Genomic DNA, 27121 nt, shown 5'->3' with positions numbered 1-27121 from the left:
GCATTCCTATATACTGTGTGCGACTGTGGCTGTATCTGCATACGAAATGCTATACATAGAATATAGGCATGCCGCACATCATTTTAATCAGCAGAAGCTGCTGGTGCCCCTAGGCATGCCAAATGCCCTAGGCAGTTGCCTAGTTTGCCTATGCCTAGGGCCGGCTCTGGGGGCTGCACTGGGCAGCCCTGAAAATGCTTTTAGAAGACTTCAAGGGCCGCAGCACTTACATGTCAGGGTGACATTCTGTGCTGCAGCTCTGTCACCTCCCCAGCAGCGTTGCATATACCCATTTGCTCTGTGCCTGGGAACTTATGGCACACGGTCGCAGACGCTCTCCTGGTTCGCGTGGCTGCTACAGAAGGGAGGAGGTAAGAGGGTCCCCCAGGCGGGACCCGCCATTAAATCACGTTCCGGTCGCAGTCTAGGAAGACTGACTGTGACGCTGGCGTGGACACTGTAACAGAGCAGGGACATAGTACCAGGTGGTGAAGTCCAGCAAAAGGGAGAAGGCGCTTGACCTGTAGCCCATCCCGCGGCCCAGGGCACAATTCTACTAGTGAGTGTCCCCGCCCTGGAGCTGCCTCACACTCTCCCTCACTCTCTGACTGGGACGCTGGGTGCCATTTTCTAAAATAGCTGCGACTGGTCTCCGGGACTGCAGGGCAAGGTCTCCCTTGTAAACCCACCTGTACATCAGCGCCGTGGTTTTACAAATGCTTAAGTATTCTACATGTCAATATTAAGACAGCGTTAGTTAAGAACAAGTGTACCTGTGCCAGAATATATTGTACGTGTATTTTGATATATACATCCGGTGTTTCATTTATTTACAGTGGGGCAAATAAGTATTTGGACAGCCACTGATTGTGCAAGTTGACCCACTTAAAAAGATGAGAGAGGTCTGTAATTTCCATCATAGGTACACTTTAACTGTGAGAGACAGAATCTGAAAAAAATAAACAGGAAATCACATTGTATGATTTTTAAACAATTTACTTGTATGTTCTTGTGGAAAATAAATATTTGGACACCTACCAAGCAGCAAGATTTCTGTCTCTCACAGACCTGTTACTTCTTCTTTAAGAAGCTCTTCTATCCTCCACTCGTTACCTGTATTAATGGCACCTGTTTGAACTGGTTATCTGTATAAAAGACACCTTTCCACGCCCTCAAACAGTCAGACTACTACCTTTCCACCATGGCCAAGACCAGAGAGCTGTCTAAGGACACCAGGGACAAAATTGTTGAGCTGCACAAGGCTGGGATGAGCTACTCGACAATAGGCAAGCAGCTTGGTGAGAAGAGATCAACTGTTGGCGCAATTATTAAAAAATTTAAGAAATACAAGATCACTGACAATCTCCCTCGACCTGGGGCTCCATGCAAGATCTCAGCTCGTGGGTTATCAATGATCTTGAGAACAGTGAGGAATCAGCCCAGAACTACATGGGGGGACCTGGTCAATGACCTCAAGAGAGCTCTTAGACCACAGTCACAAAGGTTACCATTAGTAACACACTACGTCGGCATGGATTGAAACCCTGCAGCGCCCGAAAGGTCCCCCTGCTTATGCCAGCACTTGTCCAGGCCCGTCTAAAGTTTGCCAGTGACCATCTGGTTGATCCAGAGGAGGATTTGGAGAATGTAATGTGGTCAGATAAGAGCAAAATCAAACTTTTTGGTATAAACTCCACTCACCGTGTTTGGAGGGAGAAGAATGATGAATGGCATCCCAAGAACACCATACCTACTGTGAAGCATTGGGGTGGAAACATCATGCTTTGGGGCTGCTTTTCTGCAAAGGGGACAGGATGACTGATCTGTATTAAGGAGAGGATGAATGGGGCCATGTATAGTGATATTTTGGGCAAAAACCTCCTTCCCTCAATAGGAGCATTGAAGATGGAACGTGGCTGGGTCTTCCATTATGTCAATGACCCCAAACACACCGCCCGGGCAACTAAGGAGTGGCTCCATAAGAAGTATTTTAAGGTCCTGGAGTGGCCTAGCCAGTCTCCAGACCTCAACCCAATAGAAAATCTGTGGAGGGAGTCGAAAGTCCGTGTTGCCCGGCGACAGCCCCAAAACATGACCGATCTAGAGAAGATCTGCATGGAAGAGTGGGCCAAAATACCTGCTACATTGTGTGTGCAAACCTGGTCAAGAACTACAGGAGACGTTTGACCTCTGTAATTGCCAACCGAGGTTATATTACAAAGTATTGAGTTAAACTTTTTGATTGTCCAAATATTTATTTTCCACAAGAATATACAAATAAATTGTTGAAAAATCTTACAATGTGATTTCCTGTTGGTTTTTTTTTTTTTTTCAGCTTCTGTCTCTCACAGTTGAAGTGTACCTATGATGGAAATTACAGACCTCTCTCATCTTTTTAAGTAGGTCAACTTGCGCAATCGGTGCCTGTCCAAATACTTTTTTGCCCCACTGTGTGTGTATATATAATATAGTGTGTGTGTGTGTGTGTGTGTGTGTGTGTATGTGTTCATATTGCAAACGTGACTATGTATGCCTGCATCTGCTATGTGATTTCACTGCGGTGTATCCCAGATATGTCTATCACCGTATACTGTACCCTAGGGGGCTAGGTGCGTCTGGGTCAATATATAGTGCGTCACAGTATTTACCTATTATGTGTATTCTACTGTGTACTCAGTCACATAATACCAGATTTATTTGCAGGTGTTGTGTACTGGGTACTCAGTCACATGCTAACAGATTTATTCGCAGGTATTGTACTCTGTCTGGCTTCATCGTACTAAACCGTTCTCTGTTGCAATTGGGTATAATGTCTAACATGTAGGGCAGTAAATATGGGGACGCTCCTGCATCTTGCAGAGCATGCGCAACGGATTTTCCTGAGGGGGATGTTTTGTGTGATGGTCTGTGTACTATGTCTCTTACATCTCCCAGTTAGTCAGTAATGGGTTGGGGTTTTGGAATCTGCACTGGACCAGATTGTAAATAGGTGATAACAATTTTTAAACAATTTTTGTACCATAAAAGGCAAAAATAATAACCAACATGAAGCTACTGCTTCGCCTGCCTGGCTTTTGGGGTAGAACAAAGTTGGCGGTGCTACCGGACATTAGTTCAGAACAAACAAGTGAAGGGTTTTTTTGCAGAGAGGCAAAAAGAAGACTGTTTTAGTGTCTCTCTGGGGCACACTTTATATAAATTAACTTGTTGTTGAAATAGGAATATTTGTAAAATGTGAATGTAGAGATAAAACGTAACTTTTATTAATTATCAGACGAAAAATACAAAATACACGAATAATGCTGTGTAAATCAGCAAGGTGATTAAAAAAGTATTAAATAGCAATATGACAATATGTGACTCACTTAGTGTAAAGTAGGTGGCAGATGGTTTGTCCGCACACCCACTGGGATTAAGCGAGTATTGATGTTTGAAATTAATCAGAGCGAAAATTTGGTAAATTTTGTTTTCTCTATCAGTTTATGAATTGTTATACATGAGTATATTCATATGAGAGAAACAAGAAAAACCGGCTTTAACGACTCCGGACTCCTACTAGAAAGGTAAACAAAGGTAAAAATACTGCAATGAGTAATTGCGGTGGAAATTACTGGTGGGTGAAGTGTACATACACGGAAGGTGTGTTCCTTGATACTACAGTACCCAGTATTCCCAGAGGGTCACCCTTTCTGGTACTGACCAGGCCCAATGCTGCTTGGCTTCCAAGATCAGACGAGATCGGGCATGTCCAGCATGGTATGACTGTAGATAGTCAAGTAGATACCTATCTGCGTATGGAAATACCAAATGCTTAATAGGTTTGGGCCGGTCTGAAAAGGTGTGGGGAAAGGTTTTCCCAGTTACTTCAAAGTGTCTGGACAATGTGTCCCATTGCTTTAGATGTAAAAATGAAGCCAAAAGAAAGGGGATTTTTCACATAAATACAGTACCAAAATTGAACATAAGGCGGCCCGTATCGTGGTATTGATACTGGGGCGGTTTGTTAAGTGTATAACGTTGGCAGATAACCAATTACTTGCCCAAAATGTAGCATTCAAGCACAGCCACAATATTGATAAATAGGAAAGAGGGCCTCAAAAAGGGCCAAACACATTATACATATTCACAGTTTCCCACAACTGGATTGTGGTGATATCAATGAGCATATGAGAATTTCCCCACTGGCAAAATAAAGTGTACCAATACAGCAAAAATATATCCTGTTAGCTGAGGAATATCCTATAATTGAAAGTGAAAGCACAAAATGACTTCTATATATCAATTTATGTAAAAAGTCAACATATAGGAAACGTTTAAATGTACCGACATTTGCACAGTCCAAGCAGATTGCCTGGTGGTAATAATATTCAGGTAAGTGAAATTGAAGAATATGTCAGTCTGAATTTGACAAATTCTGGGTTAAATAAATAGATGAATTACTGAGTACTTTGCAGAAATACCGTATGTTATCTCATAAAAAACATAATGTTTCACATAGAATCCAGCACAATAACAGTATAATTTCAAACATCAATACTCGCTTAATCCCAGTGGGTGTGCGGACAAACCATCTGCCACCTACTTTACACTAAGTGAGTCACATATCGTCATATTGCTATTTAATACTTTTTTAATCACCTTTCTGATTTACACAGCATTATTCGTGCATTTTGTCTTTTTCGTCTGATAATTAATAAGAGTTACGTTTTATCTCTACATTCACATTTTACAAATATTCCTATTTCAACAACAAGTTAATTTATATAAAGTGGGCCCCAGAGAGACACTAAAACAGTCTTCTTTTTGCCTCTGCAAAAAACCCTTCATCTCCCAGTTAGTCTGCAGCTTCTGTAACCAATCAGAAGCCGTCCTGGACTGCGTTCTCATACCTACTGGGAATTCTAGTTGAACACTTTATGCCCCCTATGGGATCACCTGTAACATTACAGTCACTGATTTTCCTATGGTTACTCCGCTTTGGGCGGGAAAAATTTTGCCTCATAGGTTTCAGCGTATGCCTCATTCCTTAGTCAGGCAAAACTCAATTCCAGGTCACCCTCATGTCTCTGGGTCTTCTAAAGCGGGCTGCTTCCTCCCCCCTATCCAATAATCTCTTATATATTTTATCTGTAGAGAGGGGGAACATGTTGTCCTGTCAGTCCCTATATTAGGTGTTTCTGACAAGGATTCTTCATTGTTAAATGATGCCACTGCCCTTGTGGTTACTAGTAAGCAAATCCTTCAAATCACTGATGTGAAGTGGATTCCCTTACTGTGGTTAAGCAAACCGATATGTTCACACGTCAGAAGGTAATTTAAAACTCTGTTACCACAATCTAACTATTAAGTGGACATCCGACAAGACCCCTGGTCTAATCCAGGGGAGACATTCCCCGTGTCTACAACGGTCATTAGCTTGCTATCCTCTCCCTGCAGAGTTATATAACAAGTGGGTAATTCACTACTAGTGAACTAATGTGTCGCCCATCTCGGGTGCCGTTCACGCTGCCTGTCACCACTGTCCCCTTACTGTAGGAACCAACAGATAAGTGTGTGGAGGGATGCTTGAAGTCTATTACTCCCTTACAGGTGTTGTACATAGATCTCTTGGGGCTGCAAAATAAATTGATGACTGGATCAGGCATTACAAGATGAGCTGGCCGAGGATATATCTAACAATGCCAAACATTCCCTATCTCACAATACCACCGCCACCTTGTTTACACCACGAGGTGTCCCCTGAGGTGGGTGTGTTGGCTGCAGAAGCGTCAAATAGGTCTGTCCTGGCTCGCCGTATTCTGTGGTTGGGGTTATGGAAGGTGGGTCTGGAATCCAAAAGTCCTTGGAGTTATTCCCCTTATACTGGGGACATCCTATTTGGGGGAAGACCTAATTGACAGTTGGGTCTGGATCGGCGGCTACTATGTCTGCCTTTCTCTCAAATGCTACTCCTTCTGCACAGAGGGCAACAGGTACCACCTTTCCCTGTTTTCGGCCTCAAGGGAAAGCGAAGGTCAGGCATACCCGAGATTATCTCGTGCCCTTAAAAACCACTAGGCCCAAGGCCTAACAATCCTGGGCAAGCCCGTCTGCCTGCTTCTAAACATGACAAGCCTGCTGCATGACTGGACTGGCCTCCCCCTGGGGGTTCCCAGGGTGGGAGGCTGGCTTCTGCGATTCACCCAAGTCTGATTAATGACCACTTCAGACGCATGAATGTGAGAAGTTGTCTCTCATGGGTACCCAGTCTCTTTCAAGAGGCGTCCCCCTCGCCAGTTTTGCACAACTGATACTCTTTCGGATCCATTAACAGCGCAAGCTCTACAATTGGTTGTGAGTTCCCTCCTGGACACAGGAGTGGTGGTGCTAGTACCTCTATCCCAAATAGGCAGAGCATACTAATCAACCCTGTTTCTAGTACCGAAACCCAATGGGTCTTTCCGGCCTATACTCAACCTCAAATCACTGAACAAGTTTGTGAGAGTATCCAAGTTCCGTATGGAAACACTGTGCTCAATTGTACTGGCCATGGAACCCGGAGACTATATGGTATCCCTGGATATACAAGATGTTTACATGCATATACCTATTGCCATATCGCATCAGCAATATCTGCGGTTTGCTATTGGCAACCTTCGCTATCAGTTCCAGTCTCTGAAGTTTGGATTGGCCACGGCGACTTGGATCTTCACCAAGGTTATGGCCGTGATGACGGCTCATCTCCGTTGCCAGGGAGTAAGGATGACCGAGGAGGAGATCGTGGGAGTTTGTCAGGATCAGCAAGTCATCCAGATATGGCAGGTACATGGATGACTTGCTGATCATGGCAAACTCCCACGATCTCCTCCTCAGTCATCTGCAACTGACGGTAAACTTCCTACAAGCCCACAGCTGGCTCATCAACTGGAAGAAGTCCTCGCTGGTCCCTGCTCGGAGCATGGTGCACCTGGGGGCACTGCTGGTGACAGTCAATGGCTGTTTCTGTCTTCAGAGAAGTTCCTGAAGCTTCAGGACAGGATCAGATACTTCCTCTCTCGCCCAAGAGTGTCCATACACTCGGCGATGCAAGTACTAGGCCTGATGGTGTCTGCTTTCGCCATGGTAGAGTATGCTCAATTTCATTTCCACCCTCAGCAGAGGTTAATCCTTTCCAAGTGGGACAGCCTACCTCATCGGATCAGATCCTACATGATCTCTTTGACTACGGAGGTTCGTCTGTCGCTGACCTGGTGGCTACAGGACCAGCAGTTAAGCAGGGGCCGTCCCTTTTGGATCCCCAACTGGGTCCTACTGACTACGAACGCCAGTCTGAGGGGATGGGGTGTGGTGTTGGAGCAACACTCTTTCCTGGGTCGGTGGACCAAGGAGGAATCGCTCCTCCCGATAAACATTCTGGAATTGATGGCAGTGTTCAATGCTTTGTCTCTCGCCCTGCCTATGTTACAGAACAAGCCTGTTCAACTACGGTCAGACAACGCCACCACGGTGGCATATGTAAATCATCAAGGCAGCACTCGAAGGCACATGGCAATGATGGAAGTGTCAAAAATCCTTTGTTCGGCGGAACGCCATCTGCCAACAATATCGGCAGTGTTCATTCCGGGTGTCCTCAACTGGGAAGCGGATTTCCTCAGTCTGCAGGACGTGCATACCAGAGAGTGGAGTCTTCATCAGGAAGTCGTTCAACTCCCAGTGGACAAGTGGGGCCTACCAGATGTAGACCTGATGGCGTCTCAACACAGTCACAAAGTTCCAGTCTTTGGATCAAGAACCAGGGATCCTCAAGCAGCATATGTGTTCCCTCCAGTGTCACTCCTGCCCAGGGTACTACGGAAATTCAAACAAGAAGGAGGAATACTACTTCTAGTCGCTCCAGCGTGGCCCAGAAGGCATTGTTTTTCAGACCTGCAGGGTCTATTGTTAGAGCGCCCTCTTCTACTTCCTTGATGCCCAGACCTCCTCATTCAGGGCCCTTGTATCTACACGGACCTGGCCAGACTGGCTTTGACGGTGTGGCTCTTGAAGCATCACTCCTGAGGGCCAAAGAATTCGCCGAGGTGGTAATCCAAACTGTGCTGAAGGCCCGCAAACCGGCATCTGCGCTGATTTATTACATGGACTGGAATTCTTACTTTACCTGGTGCGCTGCTAAGAATTACGATGCATACAAGTTCAGAACTTCCAGACTTCTGGCTTTTCTGCAATAAGGCTTGGACTTAGGCCTTCGTCTGGCTTCCCTCAAGCTTCATATATCTGCCTTGTTGGTGTTGTTTCAGAGAAAAATTGTGTCTATTCCTGACGTGCATACTTTCACTCTGGGTGGTTTTACAGATTCAGCTTCCCTATGTCCCTCCTGTGGCTCCTTGGGATCTGTCTGTTGTCCTGAATGCCCTACAAGAGTCTTCATTTGAACCGCTTCAGTCAGCGGACCGTAAATGGCTCACGGTCAAGGTCCTGTTCCTACTGACTATTGCCTCTGCCAGGAGGGTGTCGGACCTAGACGCTTTGTCCTGTCGTCCACCCTTCCTGATATTTCATCGTGAACTGGTTATTTACGTGAGGTGGTATCATGTTTTCACTTAACCAAGAGATTGTGGTTCCGGCCTTCATTTCTTCTGGTTTGTCTTCCAAAGAGTGGTCTTTGGATGTTGTACGGGCTTTCCGTATATGTGTGGAAAGGACTGCCTCTATTAGGAGGTCAGTTCCCTTTTTGTACTGTTTGGTTTTCTCCTCTTTGGCTGGCCTGTGAATAAGCGTACTTTGGCCAGATGGATTAGAACGGTGATTGCACAAGATTATGCGCAAGCTGGATTCTCAGCTCCTGCTGTTACTAAAGCCTATTCCACTCGGTCTGTTGTACCTTCTTGGGCGGCCCGCCGAGGCGCGTCCGCTGAACAATTGTGCAAGGCGGCTACGTGGTCCTCAGTGAACAAGTTTATTAGGTTCTATGACTTTGATACTTCCGCCTCCCAGGATGCTTGCTTTGGACACCGGGTGCTCATACCCACTGCGGCGTGTTCCCTCCCATGAGGAACTGCTTTAGGACATCCCCGATGTTTCCCTGTGGAAACCAATGTACCCCGCTGCAGAAAAGGAGATTTATGGTAGACTCACCATTGTTAAATTTCTAGTGCCTGGAGGCGGGTTATAAAGGAGGCCCCAATGCATCCTGGGACAGTCTAAAGCTTTAGCCTGTTGGTGCCTGTGGATCAAGATCCATCTCTACACCCCCAATGTTTTCCTGTGGAACCAATGTACCTCGCAGAAAGAGATTTAACAATGGTAAGTCTACCATAAATCTCCTTTTTTTGCACTGCACATGCTCCATTGCCGGCACACGCAATTGTGCCAAACTATGGGTGATTCAAAGTAATAGGCATCTCAAACGCGTCTCCACTTGGTGGCAGCGGCATTCACATGGAGGAGGAATGTCCATGGGCATGTGATGGGTGTGTAGATGGCATTACGGGCCATTCAGAAGTGAGCAAACACAAACATCCATCTGTTTTTTGACTGATTTCTTGCACCAAGGATATGGTGGGTCCAAGTCCACACTGACGGTGATGACCACTTCTAACACATGTCGATTGATAGACACTTACAAATCTGAATATTGGTGAATATACACATTTATTTCCATGACCACATCTGCAGCCAATGTGCCACCTCTGTATCAGGCCCACAGTGTGCCACTGCTATTTGTACCATGTTATTATATAAGCACCAGTATTATATGTACTTGCGCTACATTTACCATTTCATTTGATAGACAAAACTATAACACTAACAACTTGTTAGTCATAGTAAGCCAGGTAACATTTATTGAAGCTGAAGCAAAATTATAGTGCAGCTACAGTACCTTCATTGAGATCCTATTCCCTCCCGCCAGAGCTGTAGCTAAACTTTTTGGTGCCCTGTGCCAGAGAGAGAATTGGTTCCCCCTCCCCAATAGGGACATAGGTTGTATGCCTCGTGGGGAAGAGTCATGACAAGATTGATCCCAGAGAAAGCCCATGCTATGATATACCTTCCCACATTTTAATATTTGTATAATATAATACACACACATTTATAGGCCACTGCAAGGAAATGGATTTGGACACAAATCCTCTTTATACCACATTCAAGCACTTTACCTTTATTCAGTTACAATACCCTTTATTACATGACATATTTCAATATACTGCCCCACCCAGGATTCAAACCTATAACCTGTTGAATTCTAATCAAACACCCTACTCAGAAGAAATCTTTACTGGAGTTCATGAATGTTGTATAGGTATTAGTGACAGAAGTGGTTGGAGTAGGAGACAGGGGTGGTCAGGAGATGCTGGGCTTCAAAAAGGGGGGAAGCAGCAAGTGAAAGTAATTAAAACAGGAAATTGAGAAGTGCTGCCAACAGCGCTCCCTACCCTGCAGCGCTATGTGCGGTGCCCCTTCCGCACACACCTAGTTACGGGGCTGCCTTCCGCTATTTCTTACTAATAGTAATTTTCTGTAATTCATGTTGAGTTAGTTACTTTTAACAAACATATTTAACATACATGAAATATGAGACCGACTTTAATATATCTGTGCTATTTTCTTTTTATTTGTTAACAGACATGAATTATGCACGTTTTCTGTCAGTAGTGAGTGCGGCCAGACAGCCCTCACCTATCAGATCCATGAGTAAGTACACAGTTGTCAAATTATGACTTGTTAATGAAAATGTAAACCAATATTATTATTCAGGGCCAGATTATAGGTGAGCGGTCACCCAGAGGCCCCTACACATTGAGAGCCCCCACACTGTGTCAAACAATGACCCGGCCCATTCGGCACCCTACTATCTGGCTGTCTCCTGGCACCAGTGCAGTACCGTGATTCGTGGGTGTATGGGGAAGGGGGCGGGGTCTAATGCCATGAAGTGGATGCCCCCATTAGAGACCTGTGCTGTAGCAAAACTGTAACAGGTAGTCTCCTGCTCGCTCCTCCTCTCTCTCTCTCTCTCTCTCTCTCTCTCGCTCGCTGCCTTATCTCCAGTGAAGAGCAATCTTAATACTTCAGCATACCAAAACATTTTAGCCATTGCTATGCTTCCAACTTTGTGCAACAGTTTGGGGAAATCCCTTTTGTATTCCAACATGACTGTTCCCCAGTGGAAGTTTACAAAGCAAAGTATCGATGGAAGTGGCGATCCTTCTCTTTTTTTAATGTTTCCCCAGAAATAGAGAATTAAAAAATATGTATCATAGTGTAGTAGTGTTTTTTCAATGACAATCGCCATTAGGTGACAATGAATGTAGAAGAAGTGCCCAATCCACAAGGAAGTTTATAGGAAAAAGAAACACACTTCAATAACCCGTATAGTTTATGAGGTTACCTAATATGTAATCCCATACAAAGTGCACAGACTTAATCAGATGTGTACACCAATTCACCATGAAGATCCTTTATGGTAATAAGATTACCTGTAACCTGACCCCAAACCAATGAGGTCTATGCATATGGGATTATTCCACTGGCAATACAGGACAGAGAAGTCTTCATCACACCAAGTCCTTTATTAAAATCAAATGTGCTCCACAAATGAATACCATATGGAGAAAAAAAAATTCAACATAGTGTGATACTGTATACCAACACTTAATTAAAACAGTACCAACATATAAAAACAGACAAGAAATAAAGGGCTCCATACACTAGAACGATAATGTCCGATTTCATCCGATTTCGGCCATTCAAGACAATATATCGAATGAAATCGGGCATTTCGGATGTGCTTTATATCCGATCCGATGCGCGGTCCCGTGAGCATAGGATCGGATCCCCTAGATTGACTGTGCTGCAGTAGCGACATGTCGGACCCCACAGGCATGGCTGGGATCGCACAAGATACATCGTAAGAAAAAAACCCACACGCATACGATGTATCTTATGCGATCCTGCCGCCCGGGAGGCTTCTGGGGTGATCGCCTGCAACATGAGGGTCCGACATGTCGCATTAGTGTATGGGGTCCTTAAGGGTATCCCAGTGGGTCAGTTGCGCCTACCAGACAGATATAGAATATGGACCAAACAAAAGACTGTATGTTTCATGGAGTCCTGATTACTTCAAAATGTCAGGTCCATAGGTAGTCCACCGGTAGAAATGCAATGTTCACAGGGTCCCCTCCGCCAACTACGTGTTGCAGTCTCCCTTCCTCAGGCTTGCGGATATCTGTTCATTCCACAATATCCCTTTATAAAGGGATCTAAATTACTTAAAGACGATGCAGCTGATCGTGGAACGCATGGAGCGCTCTACCACATCGTGACGCTACTCACATCACTTCCAGTTCCTTCGCCATTCCTTTACTCTCTCTTGCTGCCTTATCTCCAGTGAAGAGCAATCTTAATACTTCAGCATACCGAGACAATTTGGCCATTGCTATGCTTCCAACTTTGTGCAACAGTTTGGAGAAATCCCTTTTGAATTCCAACATGACTATAAATGGGGGATTATTAAATGTCTCCATTGATAACACCTGTGCACACACACAGGTCCTGGCCTGTGCAGCCCGATCACATTGGCTGCGAACGTCTCTGCCTGATTGACATGTAGAGGTGTTCGCACGCAGCTGCTCCAAAGGAAATCATGACAACGGTGCTCCTGCCTTCCCAGCCAGGCTGCGAAGGCAGCGAGTCGTCCACAGTTGCTGCAACTACAATTACAGTCGCAGCCACTGGGCAGGACTTCAGCATGCTGGGCGGCCTTGCCCTGCAATGGGCGACCCCCAGCATGCGAAAGAAAGGAGTGCAGATTCTGCTTTTTAACAGAATCTGCAATCCAACCTGAATAACCCCGAAGGATTGAGGAGTTCGGTGTGGAAGAAATTGACTGGCCCACACAAAGACCTGACCTCAACCCCATCCTGCACCTTTGGGATGAACTGGAACAGAGATTAGGAGACAGGCCTTCTCATCCATCATCAATGCCTGACCTCATAAAAGCTCTACAGAATGAATCGGCACAAATTCCCACAGAAATAGTCCAAAATCCTGTGGAAAGCCTAACAAGAAGAGTGGAAGCTTTTATGGCCGCAAAAGGGGGACCAACTATTAAAATATATGTATTTGAATAAAATGTAATTTCAGTCCCTGTTGGTGTAATGGTCAGGTACTGTATATGTGATAGGAGACCACGGTACTGATTGGCCAGTGACTAAAACTCAATGTCAACTGCATTCGGTCTTGTAAAGGCAAAATATATGCTCTTACTATTGAAATGTCTTAATTGTATGTTAGGAAATGAATGCAGATCTCCAATTCCATTCCAATAACAGGCAGGAACAGTTTTCATTATGATAAAGTCCACAGCCAACAAGAGGATTGAACAGAGTTGTGTTGTGACCACTCACTTTGATTGGCATGAGGGTGAATCTTGTTGTAGTTTCTATAGAAGTGAACCAAGCACTCATGTTCATCAGTGGTCCTGCTCCACCAGGTGACCTCTAATAGAGTAACATTATATAATTTGAGTGCACAGTGTGAAATCTGACCCCTAGAAGAATAGAGGTTCTTAGGCAGTGGTGCCCACTGTGGATAAACCCCTTGGGGCCAGTACGACCCTAGGTGAAGTTAGGAGAGGGAGAGAAATAGGGAGTGATAGGAGATTAGTGAAGTGCTTGAAGTAAAAGGAGCATTGAGCGTGTCAAGAGAGCTATAGTAGGTTGGTGGGAATAGGGGGGAAACACTGGGAAAAGTGGCATAACTACAGAGGGTGCAGGGGGTACAATTGTAATGGGGCCCTGGTTGCTCCCAGGGCCCGAAGCTCCCCCTGCCACGGGGTACCTCCGAGACCCGCCGCTCCCCCTTCACCCCTGGCCACAGGGAAGAACAGTTGTGAGGTTTGTAGCGGGGCCCACACAACAGCAAACATTGTCCCAACCTGTGCAGTCCACTTTACCCCGCCCCCTACCTGGCTGTCGGCAGGGAGTGCAGTGTCTCGATTTGCAGGATATTTTGGGGGCGGGGCCTAATGCCGTGAAGTGACCACCCCTATAAGAGGCCTGTGTAGTGTGCAGTAATTGGTAATATCTCTCCTTGCTCACCCCCTCCCTCTCTCATTCCTTCTCTCTCTCTCCCCCCTCTCTTTCTCACTCCACTCTCCCTCTCCCCCTCTCTCTCTCCTGCTCACTCCACCCTCCGTCTCTCCCCCTCTCTCTTTCCTGCTCACTCCCCTCCCTCTCTTTCCTGCTCACTCCCCCTCTTTCCCCTGCTTATTTCCACTCCATCTGTCTCTCTCCTTTCTCTCTCTCTCCCCCCTGACTTTTTCCTGCTCACTCCCCCTCGCGCTCTCCCTTTCTCTCTCCCCCTCGCTCTCTTTCTCACTCCCTATATCCCCCTCTCACTTCCTCTCTCTCCCCCTCTCTCTCCTGCTCACTCCCCATTTCTCTCTCCCGCTCACTCCTCTCTCTCTCTCTCTCTCTCTCTCTCTCTCTCTCTCTCTCTCTCTCTCCCTCTCTGAGACTGTCTCGCACTCTCCTTGTCTCTCTGACACTGTCTCTCTCTGTCACTGTTTGAAACCTCTGTCTCTCCCTAACACTCTCTCTCTTGTCCCCATCTCTCTCTCTCTCTCTCTCTGACACTGTCTCTCCCTGACACTGTAGTTTCCTCTCTCTCTCTCTCTCTCTCTCTCTCCCTCTCCCTGACTCTCTGCCTGACACCCCCTGCCTCTCTCTCTCATTTTCTCTTCTTGACACCCTTTATCTCTCACTCTGTCTCTCACTGATGCTCTCTCTCTTTCCCTCCCTCCCTGACACAACTCTCTCACTCCCGCTTGCTCCCCTCCCTCTCTCTCTTACTCCTCCCACCTCTCTCACACCCTCTCTCTCTCCCTGATGTCCTGTCTCTCCCCTCTCATCCCTTTCTTTCTCTTTCTCCCTGACAGTCTCTCTCTTTTGCTTCTCGCTTTCTCTTATTCTCTATTCTTCCATGAAGCCCTCCTCTTTCTCGCTCCTCTATCGCTTTCTCCCCGACACCCTCTTTGTCTCCCTTTCACTCCCCTCGCACTCTTTCTCTTTCTAAGCGGCATACTAGTGACACGGAGGGGAGGGGGGGGGGGGGCGCTTTCATGATTTTGCTGTGGGGCCCACACAGTTCTAGTTGTGCCCTGACTGGGACTATATAAAATAAAATTTATTTTACACTAAAAAAAAAAAAATCTTTATAGTTGTGTCATTCTGTACTTTAGATGTATTCATCTTTCTATGCATATAGATACACAAGTATAAAATATTTCCTTTTATATCATTAAGAGGTTTAAAAGAGTCTGTGTTCATAGTGATGTGAGTATATTTACCAGGATGTACTAAAAAATTCACATTAGGAATATGGTAACCCTATAGGGATGTATATTAGCATGTTCCCCTCTGTGAAATTGTGATCACTGACCCCGAGCCCAGTAAAAATATACAATAAAAGCTGACAAGTAATTTACAAAGCAGGCATCGATTTGCTAAGCCTGTGACATGTCTCCAGTGTATGAATAACTGCTGATTGCTTTGCTCTAGAGAAGTAAATTGTACTCCATAACTTAATTTGCACATAGGCACATATTAACCTCATGGCACAGTATTTAATAGCTTTTGCAATATGTGAGATTTTTATGGGTTGTTATAACTTTTACTGGATGAGATTAAATATCATTTATAGGCGTTTAGTCCATTATATCAAGGACTTTCCCTCTGGTAAATAAGTAAATGTTATCTAATTGCAGAATTAATATGCTTAGAGCATTTTAAAATAGAACTGCAACTATTCTAAAAGAGTACTCTACCTTTTGTGCTAAAATGGACTGATATAACAATGAACTATGTAGACTTTTCTTTACTTGAGATAATGATTGGTTTTTAAAGAAGTCTAAAATTGCGCTAAATATATTCCAAATATATTTTGCATGTACGTATTACATATTCATAGTGCTCATCTTATAATTGCTGTCCATTGTATTATTTGCAGCTGACTTACTGATGAGGTCTCCACCGTCAGTCATATCACTTGCAGGCGGAGTTCCAAATCCAGAAACATTTCCATTTAAATCAGCAACTGTGACACTGAATGATTCTACAAGTATTGAGATAGGAGGCAGTCTAATGAAGAAAGCTCTGCAGTACTCCTCAACACCTGGGTAAGATCATTGGTTGGAAAAAGGATCACTGAAAAAAAGATTTAAGAAAGACACTGGTCTTTCTCACTTAAAACAAGGAAAGAAAAATGTTACAGTATGTTCCATACAAGCTGGAGCACTACAGTCAACATCATGTCATGTTTGCTGACTTTGATTGCCATGTATTTTTTCAATGTTGACATTTTAACAAGTCAACATTGTGAATTATGTCAATATTCAGCACATGCCCACATGTTCAATGTTGACATTTTAACAAAGTTGACATCATAACTTTGACATTATGAATGTCGTCATTGTAAATGTCCACATTATGACTACAGCCTATCATGCAAGGCTTTCAAACAAACTACACTAATATACATCTCTTCACTTACGTCACAATATCTACCATCTAAACCTACCCCCCCCCCCTCCCCACTTCACTAGATTTGCGTCTCTCATCCACACTCATTACTCACTCCATTACAGTTACAGTGCTTAGGGCTGCACCCACTATGTCTTCCCTCACACAACAAAACTTTCTTTTTCTGTCGAGAGTTCCCTCAAAAACTCACCTCTTTAGACAAGCTTATCAAATTCCTGAGCAACCCATCTAAACTCGCTATGCTGCTCTACCCTATTAGCTTACCTCCACACAGTTCACTAAAAAAACTCAAATGTGTTATTTGTTTATGCCTGTATAAACCTATTACTCCAGACCAACATTTCCGAATGACTGGATCAAGTAGCTTGCCAAGCACATTTTGCAATCTGCCTGGCCCAATGCGCAATATGTGGCACATAAAACTTGGGATGTGTGGGTTCAGGAATCGGTTCTTTTTGCAAAACTACCACAAGTTTGGATTTATTTTAATGGCTATACAAAACATGCGAGAGCTGATAGCCAGTAAGATGCCGTTTTTGAGATCCAAGTAAATCCGAACCCACACATCTCTACTTAAAACTTGTATATTCAATTCCTTTTATTCTGTAGATTGTAAGGTTACAGACTGGGCCCTCTTACTTCTCTTTGTTATTATCCAGTTTCGTTTTTAATTCATGTTTGTTCCTGGTTGCAATGCACTATGGTATATGCTGGCGCTATAAGTAAATAAACCTCTCCTGCCAACTATTTCTAATTAAATGTGCTATCACAGTATAGCAAATTATAATTAGCCACATACCTCCTGAGAGCCCATGGAAAGAATGAAGTCCATTACTCTGTAAGAGTTACGGCTGTAGCCTGCTAGGAGCAATTTGTGTCAGTAGTTATATGGTAAGGTAAGGCATCAACTTTTATAGGGGGAAACCTCTTAAAATGGGTCGTCTTCTGTATGCCGAATGTCGGGATCCCGGCGCACAGTATACCGGCGCCGGAATCCCGGCATACCGACAACTATTCTCCCTCGTGGGGGTCCACGACCCCCCTGGAGGGAGAATAAAATAGTGTGGCGCGTGTAGCGAGCCCGCAAGGGGCTCCTTTGCGCTCGCCACGCTGTCGGTATGCCGGCAGTCGGGCTCCCGGCGCCGGTATGCTGGGCGCCGGGAGCCCGAGCGCCGGCATACCGTACGACACCCCTTAAAATATGTTAATACTTTTGTATTATCTGAATACCATAAGAAATATTGACTTCAAATAGTTATACCAATAGAGTTTGTCCACCAAACTGTTCTAATGCTGATCATAATAAATAATTATTTTGTTCTTCCTTTTTTTTTTTTTTCAGTGTTCCTGAATTAATTTCCTGGTTGAAAGAATTGCAGAAAAGCCTACACAATCCACCAACGCTTACATACAGCCCTGCCAAAGGACAAATGGAGCTCTGTGTTACAACTGGCAGCCAGGAAGGATTATCTAAAGTAAGCTGTCGTTTTATTTATATGTGTGTGTGTGTGTGTGTGTGTGTGTGTGTGTGTGTGTGTATGTATATATGTGTAGGTATTGTCCTTGCACAAATTAGATTGGGGTTGCAGTGAATAGTCTAAACTCACATCACTGCAGATAGCATGCTACACCTATGCAGTCATTTGTTTGCAAGACCACTGCAATTGAACTTTGCTGGTTCTGTCATTGTTTCAGTATAATTTAGCCCATTGAAGTAAATAGATTTGCAGTGCTACCACTTTTCTGTGTAGCTAAATAATAAATTCACAATTAATTGCATATTAAGCAGTGATTCCACCAATCTCACAATTATGTGGGTCCCAGGGGCATGTCATTTAAAATATTTTTTTCCTACTCCATTGTTTCTGGGTCCCATTTATGTACGGTTTTGAAATACATTTATTTGGGATATATTCCCCAATAAAATATCTTCCTTAGAAAACACATGTATGGCTTATCTGTGATTGCATCCTTGCTGGAAGAGTCCCCAGGATGGACATCTCGGCATACAGTGATGCTCCAATGCAACACATCATTACCAGCAAAGAATACACATACAAAATCCATGCAAACTCCACACTTCTGCACATTTACTGTATACGGAACTCATTGTAAGAAGATAGAACGTTTGAAGTCTCTTCAACATCACATGCACAAAGTACCAAACATCTGTACTTTGCGACTACAACAGCAGGAGCAATGGGATCTGACATGTGGTAGTGCTGCAAATATTTTTATTTATGTAATATTTCAGTTTCATGCCAGGCTTTGCCAGCGTCCAATTTCCATAATTGCTCTATTGGTTTAAGACATTATATATAGCAAGTGACTTGTGGGTTTGTGTGTTTAGCCCATTCGATGATCTGGGACATAAAGTAGTTCAAAGAGCAACTTTAGATAATGATAAATCAAATCAGCTACTTAGTAATGAAATAGGGTAGGCCAAAAAGTGCTGTCCTTAACTTTAATTGTATCTTTCCAACCCATGGACAGGATAATCCTGTTGAGAGATAAGAAAAACAAGGGTGTAGTCCTGAGGGTGACTCCAAAAATTCCAGCAACTTCCTAATATCAAGCATTCACCTTATCAAAGTATACTATACTGGAGTCATAGTCAGACATTTTCTTCCCCCATTAGTGCATGAAATAAAGCAAAGCAACCAATGTGTTGTATTATGGACAAACACCACGAAATGCACCATGGGAAAGTTACACAGATACCCTCTCCCACTCACTTAAGGAGCAGGTTTGGAAGTGCTTTAGTAATACGCCATGAGACGTGTGTATATGAGCAAAGCATTTGATAAAATAAATTGACAATCTAAAATCATACATATGTAAAATTCCACAACAATATGGAGACCTAAACTACCAGAAATACACTGATGGAATGCATCCATAAACTCGCATCCAAAATCCTGGGAATGATGTAGGATTATGAATGAAGTTTCCTGATGGTGGCATAATTTCAGTAGATATAATTGCTATTGTATGAACCATTTTAGTGTGCTAACATTAGATGATATTTTCAGGTATTTGAAATGCTTGTAAACCCAGAAGACAATGTTTTGTTGGATGCCCCAACCTATTCTGGGACTCTAGCAGCTGTGAGTATTCTCTTCATCTGTGGATAATACAGGTATTTATCCTAGTTTTCTGCTAGAATGATCGACCTTTATTCAGAAGTTATTTTGTTTTGCCCATCTGTAAACTAAATAAGAAGTAAAAAGTACCGCACTAAGGGGGTTATTCAGAGTTGTTCGCAGTTTTTGCTAAAAAAGCAAAAACTGCATCCACTAAAACCGCATGCTAGGGGTCGCCCAGAACAGGGAAAGGGCACCCAGCATGTGTGGTGCCGCCAATCGATGCATCGCAATTCAGTTGCAATCGCATCGCAAAAAACTCAAATAGAGGGCCTAGCTGCATAAGCAGGTGCACCACCGCCATGTTTCCGATCACAGGAAACACAGCCGATGTCATTGGGCCGGCTCTAAAATGGATGCGATCGCATCATGATAGCTTGCACACGCACACTGCGGCTGCTGCGCATGTGCAGACGTCCAAAAATCGCTCAGTTGTGGTTTTCGGACGTCTGTGTCCACCTCTGAATAGCCCCCTAAGCCTTCTTGTCTCTTTCCCCACCTCTTATGACTTATAATATAATTGCACTTAACAAAATTACATTTATTCAGACATATTATATATATTTCCACAGTCCTGGAGGATTTGAGGCCAAATATTTAAAAGTAATAACATAACAATGTTAAACTGATTATATTTAATTTGCAGGTGAAACCCATGGGGTGCAATCTCATTGGTGTTCCTACCGATCAACATGGTATTATCCCACAGGCTCTTAGAGATATTCTTTCCAGATGGCATCCAGGGAGACCTGAAAAGAATCCCCCCAAAATCCTTTACACGATTCCAAATGGGGGTAATCCCACTGGAGCCTCACTTACCACTGACCGTAAAAGAGAAATCTACCAGGTACGGTGCGATAGTGAGAACACAAACACTGCTGATGGGTTAATGAGAAGCACTGGACAGCATTAGAAAGTGTTCCATTACTGCTTATGTAAAGCCCATTCTGGAGGTGTAAGACTCTTACCATTTCTGTTTTCTTGATTACATCAGTTAAGCATTTGAGAAGGGATGAATCCGTACTATACTCTGGGTAGTCTTGCTACACAGACAAGAACTTGAATCAAAATAGAAAAGAAAAAATTACGCAAAAATAGGTATAGTTTGATACATGAAAATATTGTGGATGTTCTTAGAGACCTTTTTGTTCCTCTTTTGTTAGAACATACAGATGTGTCCTCATACATCTAGCCTCAATAAGCCATGGTCTGTGCAGTTTTGCTAATGTCAGGCGACTTTTATTGTAACGTAATGCAACTAGGACGCACAAGGAGACTGTGCTGTTTAATTTGATTTATGACATTTGTATATTGTGTGTGACTGAGCCTGTATACGGAGCAGAACAGAAGTTGTAATGGAAAAAAAGCTGCAGCTGCTACATGTTAGCACTACATGTACAGATTCAGAGACTCAGTTGCACATAGATATACAAGTATCATATATCAAATTAATCAGGACAGTCTCCTCATGTGTCCTAGTTGCATTGCATTGTGACTAAGATGCATTTTTGGTAAAAAAAAATAATAATAAAAATCAAGAAGCAAAAAGTTGACCAACGTTAGAAAATTGTAAGCTTGCAAGCAGGGCCTTCCTACAGTATGGCCCTCATTCCGAGTTGATCGCTTGCTAGCTGCTTTTAGCAGCAGTGCAAATGCTAAGCCACCGCCCTCTGGGAGTGTATCTTAGCTTAATAGAAGTGCGAACGAAAGGTTCACAGCATTGCTACAAAAAAAGATTGTGCAGTTTCTGAGCAGCTCGAGACTTACTCCTAGATAGCGATCACTTCAGTCTGTTTAGTTCCTGTTTTGACGTCACAAACACGCCCTGCGTTCGGCCAGCCACGCCTACGTTTCCCCAGCCACTCCTGCATTTTTATCTTACACGCCTGCGTTTTTACACACACTCCCCGAAAACGGTCAGTTACCACCCAGAAACACCCACTTCCTGTCAATCACTCTGCGGCCAGCAGTGCGACTGAAAAGCGTCGCTAGAGCTTGTGTAAAACGGCATCGGCTTTTGTGAAAGTACTTTGCGCGTGCGCAGTGTGCACCATATGCATGCACAGAAGTGCCGATTTTTAGACCGATCGCTGCGCTGCGAACAACGGCAGCTAGCGATCAACTCGGAATGAGGGCCTATGTCTCTTTTATCACCCAGTTTGTCTTATCACTGTTGTTTCCAATTGTAAAGTGCAACTTAATATGCATCGCCATATAAGAAACTGTAAAAAAAAAAGAATAAAATGCGACCTGGCATGACAAGAACGGCTGTTTGGCGTAACTGCGACAAAGGTTTATGAAGACATATCTGTATATTCTAGTGCACCATTCCATCGTTGCTTTTCACCTGTAGGCCATCCCAGGGATTATTTGATGAACCCACTTATCACCAGTACACCAGTTTACGCTGATTTGGATAGACATAGCCGTCATGTAAGAGCTCCTTCGAGCGTCTAATACAAAAAATATGAGACTGCGCTTCTCACTTTGATCACACTTTTATAAAAAAAATTAATAAAAACACACAATGAACAATACAATAAAACACAGATACCAGCCAGTATCATAAAATTCCTTTACACATATTACATATTATTTTAAATCTCAAATACTAAACTTCAGCTGGTTTTTACCAAATGAGCTTATCAGGCTTAGCAGCAAACACAAGAAGCTTATTCATCTATTGTCTCTAATGGAGAATTATATCTCAGTCCCAGTGGGGTTTCCACTTATAATCATCCCACCTTTCTATCCACTTTAGTTGGTTTATTCCAGATATGCAGTGGTGGTTTATAAACACAATCTCACATGCAGAGTTTTCCAGATTTGTTGCACTTTTTGGAGCACTTAGTATTTCATTATCATGCAGGTATGCATTATCACTTTAAAACTGATTAATAACAATTATTCAGGGTACACCATGCAGTGCACCCAAAGTGGTACCTCTCCCAGCTGCTGCTGTGGCAGGCAGCCCTGCCTGGGATCTCACGCTGGTACGCAGAATCCTGATTTGTTCCCCTTAGCACTGGGGTATGGTAACATGTAAAAAACACCGGCCAGCTCAGCAATCTCAGGATCAAGTAGATGAATGCTGCACTGTTTTGGAAATTATGTCCTGTCCTGTGACATATGCGTTTCCCCACCTCCAGACTGGTTTCAGCGGCTTTCTTAGTGTCAGAAATGCATTCATCTGCTTGATCCTGAGATTGCTGAGCCGGCCAATGTTTTTAACATGTTACCATACCCCAGTGCTAAGGGGAACAAATCAGGATTCTGCATACCAGCGTGAGATCCCAGGCAGGCTACTTGCCACAACAGCAGATGGGAGAGGTACCACTTTGGGTGCACTGCATGGTGTATCCTGAATAATTGTTATTAATCTGTTTTAAAGTGATAATGCATGCCAGCATGATAATGAAATACTAACTGCTCCAAAAAGAGAAACAAATCTGGAAAACGCTGCATGTGAGATTAATTATGTTTATAAACCACCACTGCATATTTGGAATAAACCAACAAAAGTGGATAGAAAGGTGGGATGGTTATAAATGGAAACCCCACTGGGACTGAGATATAATTCTCCACTAGAGACACTAGATGAATAAGGTTCTTGTGTATGCTGCTAAGCATGATAAGCTCATTTGGTAAAAACCAGCTGAAGTTTAGTATTTGAGATTTAATATAATGTGTAATATGTGTAATGGAATTTTATGATACTGGCCGGTATCTGTGATTTATTGTATTGTGTGTTTTTTTTATTAATTATTTTGATAAAAGTGTGATCAAAGTGAGAAGCGCAGTCTCATATTTTTTGTATTGTTTGTTGTTGGAGGTATTGGGACTGAATCCTCGAGACAAGCTGCTGACACTTTGATTAATGGTAGCGCAAGGTGTATGTTCGTATTAAACATTATGTATCTTAAGGTGTGTACACACTTTGATTAATAGTAGCGCAAGGTGTATGTTTGTAGTAAACATTTTGTATCTTAAGGTGTGTACACACTTTGATTAATGGTAGCGCAAGGTGTATGTTTGTAGTACACATTTTGTATCTTAAGGTGTGTACACACAGTGAGATTTTTCTTTGCAATTTTGACTATATAGTAAAAATCGCAAAGAAAGTTAGTGCAGATTGCAAGGTGAAAGTCACCTTGCGATCCCGATGCGCGTTCGGTATCGCATTCTTAGATAGACTGTGCAGGAAAGTCAATTTTGACTATCTCGTGTAAAAGATAGTCAAAACTGTCACTTAGCCCACATCGGTATTGCAAGCACAGTCATCTTTGCTTACGAGACCGACCACAGTCCATGTCGCATAGTGAGAATCGGGCATAGCCTGAATCTCACCATGTGTATGGACCTGTCTCCTGCACGTCTAAGTATTAGTCATACAGTTCCTGGTGTTAGTGAACATGGTTATAAGAAAGATGACATTTTCTTGTGAGGTAGGAGTCTAGGTAGATACCGCAAAGTGGTTATCAGACACCTATTATCTCTCTTATCTCTTAACAGCTCGCACGAGAATACGATTTAATTATTGTGGAGGATGATCCCTATTACTTTCTTCAGTTCAATAAGGTAGACCTGTTTATAATATAGTTATGTTACCAACAGATACAACACTCCTGTCAGGTTAAACATACTGTTTTTTTGGGCTGTAGTCATGTGACCGGAGGTCAGGAGACCGCCGGTCACAATACCGGCACCTACATCCGGTCAAGCGATACACACCCGTTTTTTTTCCATTCTAACTTTTTTGTGTTCTTCCTGGTATTTCATATCTTTCAGCTTCCGGAAGTGTACAGCATTTTATTGATGTTGTTTATTTTTTTTTAGTTACCCAGGACAGTTTTTATTTTCCTTTTTTACAAAGCTGGAAAGATACAGGTGTGAAATGGTTACTCCAGTATTACTTGGTTATTTATGGAACACCTACACTTTACACAGCTCTTTACAGCGAGTACTGAACGATTCTCTGTAGTCCATGCCCCTATATTCCTGATCACACTGGCACACACACGGGTTTAGTGCAGCAGAAACCAGTTACCCTAATGGTTTGTCTTTGGAATTGTCTTATCAGAATTGATTAAGTAATGCCTGACATAAAGCAGACTACAGGTGCCTATGTTAGCTTCAGATATGAGGTTCTGGCATGTATAAGCTTCTCATAGATATTATTAGGTTTATTTATTTTATTTTACTTTAACAGTAGCTCAGCTTTCTCTTCTTCCACTTTCTTAGCCTTGGGCACCTTCTTTTCTTTCAATGGATGTTGATGGCCGGGTTATTAGAGCTGACTCCATGTCAAAGATTCTTTCTTCAGGGTAAGCTCAATTTTAATATTTTTGGACTTTTGTAGTATTTCCCAATGCTTGATAATATTGTGAATGCTTGATGTATGGTACCAGTGAGCTGAGATGAGTGGTGTAGAATCTTTTTCACGTCTCTTTAATCTGAATGTGTTTCTTAATTGCAATGCGATGCTCAAAACTGCTTCATGAGACTGCACTGATTAATGTTATAAGCGACTTGTAGGGGTATCCACTTAGACCCAAAACATTTTCAGGACAATTTTTTTGTGGGGGGGCTATCCAATTAGCCCCCGTTTTTGCTGCACCAAAATGTTTTCCTTTTTCATGCAAAAACAAACCAGATCCACTAAAAGAGGCGGACCTATATATTTTCACGATCAGCAAAAAAATGGATGCTTATTACAGATTTGGTTCCACCTGCCAGATAAGTGCTGTCATCAGGCCTACTTGTATAGCCCTCGAAGGAGGTAATTAGCCATGGTAAATTACCGCAGCTAATAGGATACTGCCCTGAGTGTGAATCTGTATATGAAGCACAATGTAACTTGAAAAAAGGCCTTGGGTGCTGCATTAGAGCACTCTGCATACAGGATACAGTTTCAGTCTCCGTGACACACAGATATACAAGTTGGAGATGTTCTATTCAGTTCTTTAGAAATGCACATCCACCCGAATTTTGTGGATCCCGGTTCGGATCTCCTGAGATGATCTGGACCATATCGAGTCCTGGTTCGGATCTTCTCAATGTTCAGAATTCTGATTTTTAAATCCAAATTCTGAGTTTTAGATTGCAGAAATTACATGATTTTTATCCATTCTCAAGAAGTCCAAAACCCAAGGTTCTAATTTTAAATACAAATTCTGACCCAAAACAGTTGAGGGTGGTTTTTGCCAAAACTGAAAACCAAAAACAAATCACTGAGAGTGGTGTAGGCAAAACCAAAACACGAGGGTCCGCACACATCTCTAATCGCATATCAAATTAATTAGTGCAGTCTTGTGAAGCTGTTTTGTCACATCGCATTGCAATTAAGACCCACATTCTGGCAAAAAATACTCTCCGCACATGCCAAGTCGCATGGGATGTGTTGTGCCAAGAGGGAATGTTTGGCACAACTGCAGCAACAGTGTACGAGGACACATCTGTACATACAGTTTATGATGTCAGATATTATGGGGGAATCCAATTAGCCACTGGATTTGCCGTGTGGGGAAAATCTCTGGGTTCACACCTGTAGCAATTCAAGTAAACTGCCTTTTTCCCCATGCAGTAATCCTGGGCTAACATGCGCTCATGCAAATATAATGTGGAATCACTGAGTTTCATCGTGAGTTAAACTCCAGTCTGTGCCTTTTATCAGCTACTTGGATTCCCCCCTACTGACAGATCAGATGGTTTGAACTGTTTAAGGGTAACTTTGGCCCAATGTGAAAAAGGTATGCGGTTAACATACCGCTTGTCAGGATCCCGGCTGTCTCAATACTGATGCTGGGATCCCAACAGGGGTACTATACTGCCGCGGAAATACTAGCGAGGTATCATTCCCCCTCTATAGGTGTCCACGACACCAATAGAGGGAGAACAGAACCTGTGGTGAGTGACGCTCCCCACAAAGCCCACAAGGGGCTTCATTGTGCTAGCCCCCCGTCAGCATTCTAGCACCCGGGATGCTGATGACATTCAGCATCCCGAGTGGCGGGATTACATACAGATCCTGTGAAAAATGAGTATAAGTGTTAAGCTTTGATCTTTAGAACTCTGAATAAACTGTGAATAAAATTTAGACAGAATGCATGTTTAGGGGTCTATTCATAAAGCAGAGAAAAGCCCTATTTTGCAGAAAACAAGGCTTTTCCCTGCTTTGGACTATTCACAGAACAGGTTACCATGGATAACTCCCTGACTTCTCCAGCGGCACCCCTGCTTTGCGGCTGAATCTCATCACCATACTTTAGTATGGTGAGTGCAATTCATGGAGGAATGGAAAGCTCCACTTTCCGTTCCTCCATGGAGTTCATGTTCGCCATCTCAGGATAGCGCAACCTGAACATCGGTGCGGAGACGGCAGGGAAGCTAAATGTTTCCCTGCTCTCTGTCTGGCACCCATGCTGACTCCGCCTCCCTGACTGCCCAGCAGCCCCTGCAGCC

At 43.4% G+C, this 27121-nt stretch overlaps 1 protein-coding gene and 1 pseudogene across 4 annotated transcripts in view; one reads left to right on the top strand and one right to left on the bottom strand.

Moving 5' to 3' along the window:
* Positions 1–27121, top strand: part of AADAT (aminoadipate aminotransferase) — a 128490-nt gene that overhangs the window by 39581 nt on the left and 61788 nt on the right. For all 4 annotated transcript variants that reach the window (XM_063920633.1, XM_063920635.1, XM_063920632.1 and 1 more), the window contains 7 exons: positions 10603–10671; positions 15985–16153; positions 17860–17992; positions 19550–19624; positions 20307–20507; positions 24173–24238; positions 24902–24984. In XM_063920633.1, coding sequence (XP_063776703.1) covers positions 10603–10671; positions 15985–16153; positions 17860–17992; positions 19550–19624; positions 20307–20507; positions 24173–24238; positions 24902–24984 — 796 coding nt within the window. The remainder of the gene's footprint in view (positions 1–10602; positions 10672–15984; positions 16154–17859; positions 17993–19549; positions 19625–20306; positions 20508–24172; positions 24239–24901; positions 24985–27121) is intronic.
* LOC134932798 (5S ribosomal RNA) lies at positions 3652–3770 on the bottom strand (annotated as a pseudogene).

The sequence above is a fragment of the Pseudophryne corroboree genome, chromosome 1, assembly GCF_028390025.1.
Source record: "Pseudophryne corroboree isolate aPseCor3 chromosome 1, aPseCor3.hap2, whole genome shotgun sequence".
Taxonomy (NCBI): domain Eukaryota; kingdom Metazoa; phylum Chordata; class Amphibia; order Anura; family Myobatrachidae; genus Pseudophryne; species Pseudophryne corroboree.
This window is presented reverse-complemented; position numbering and strand designations above follow the sequence as displayed.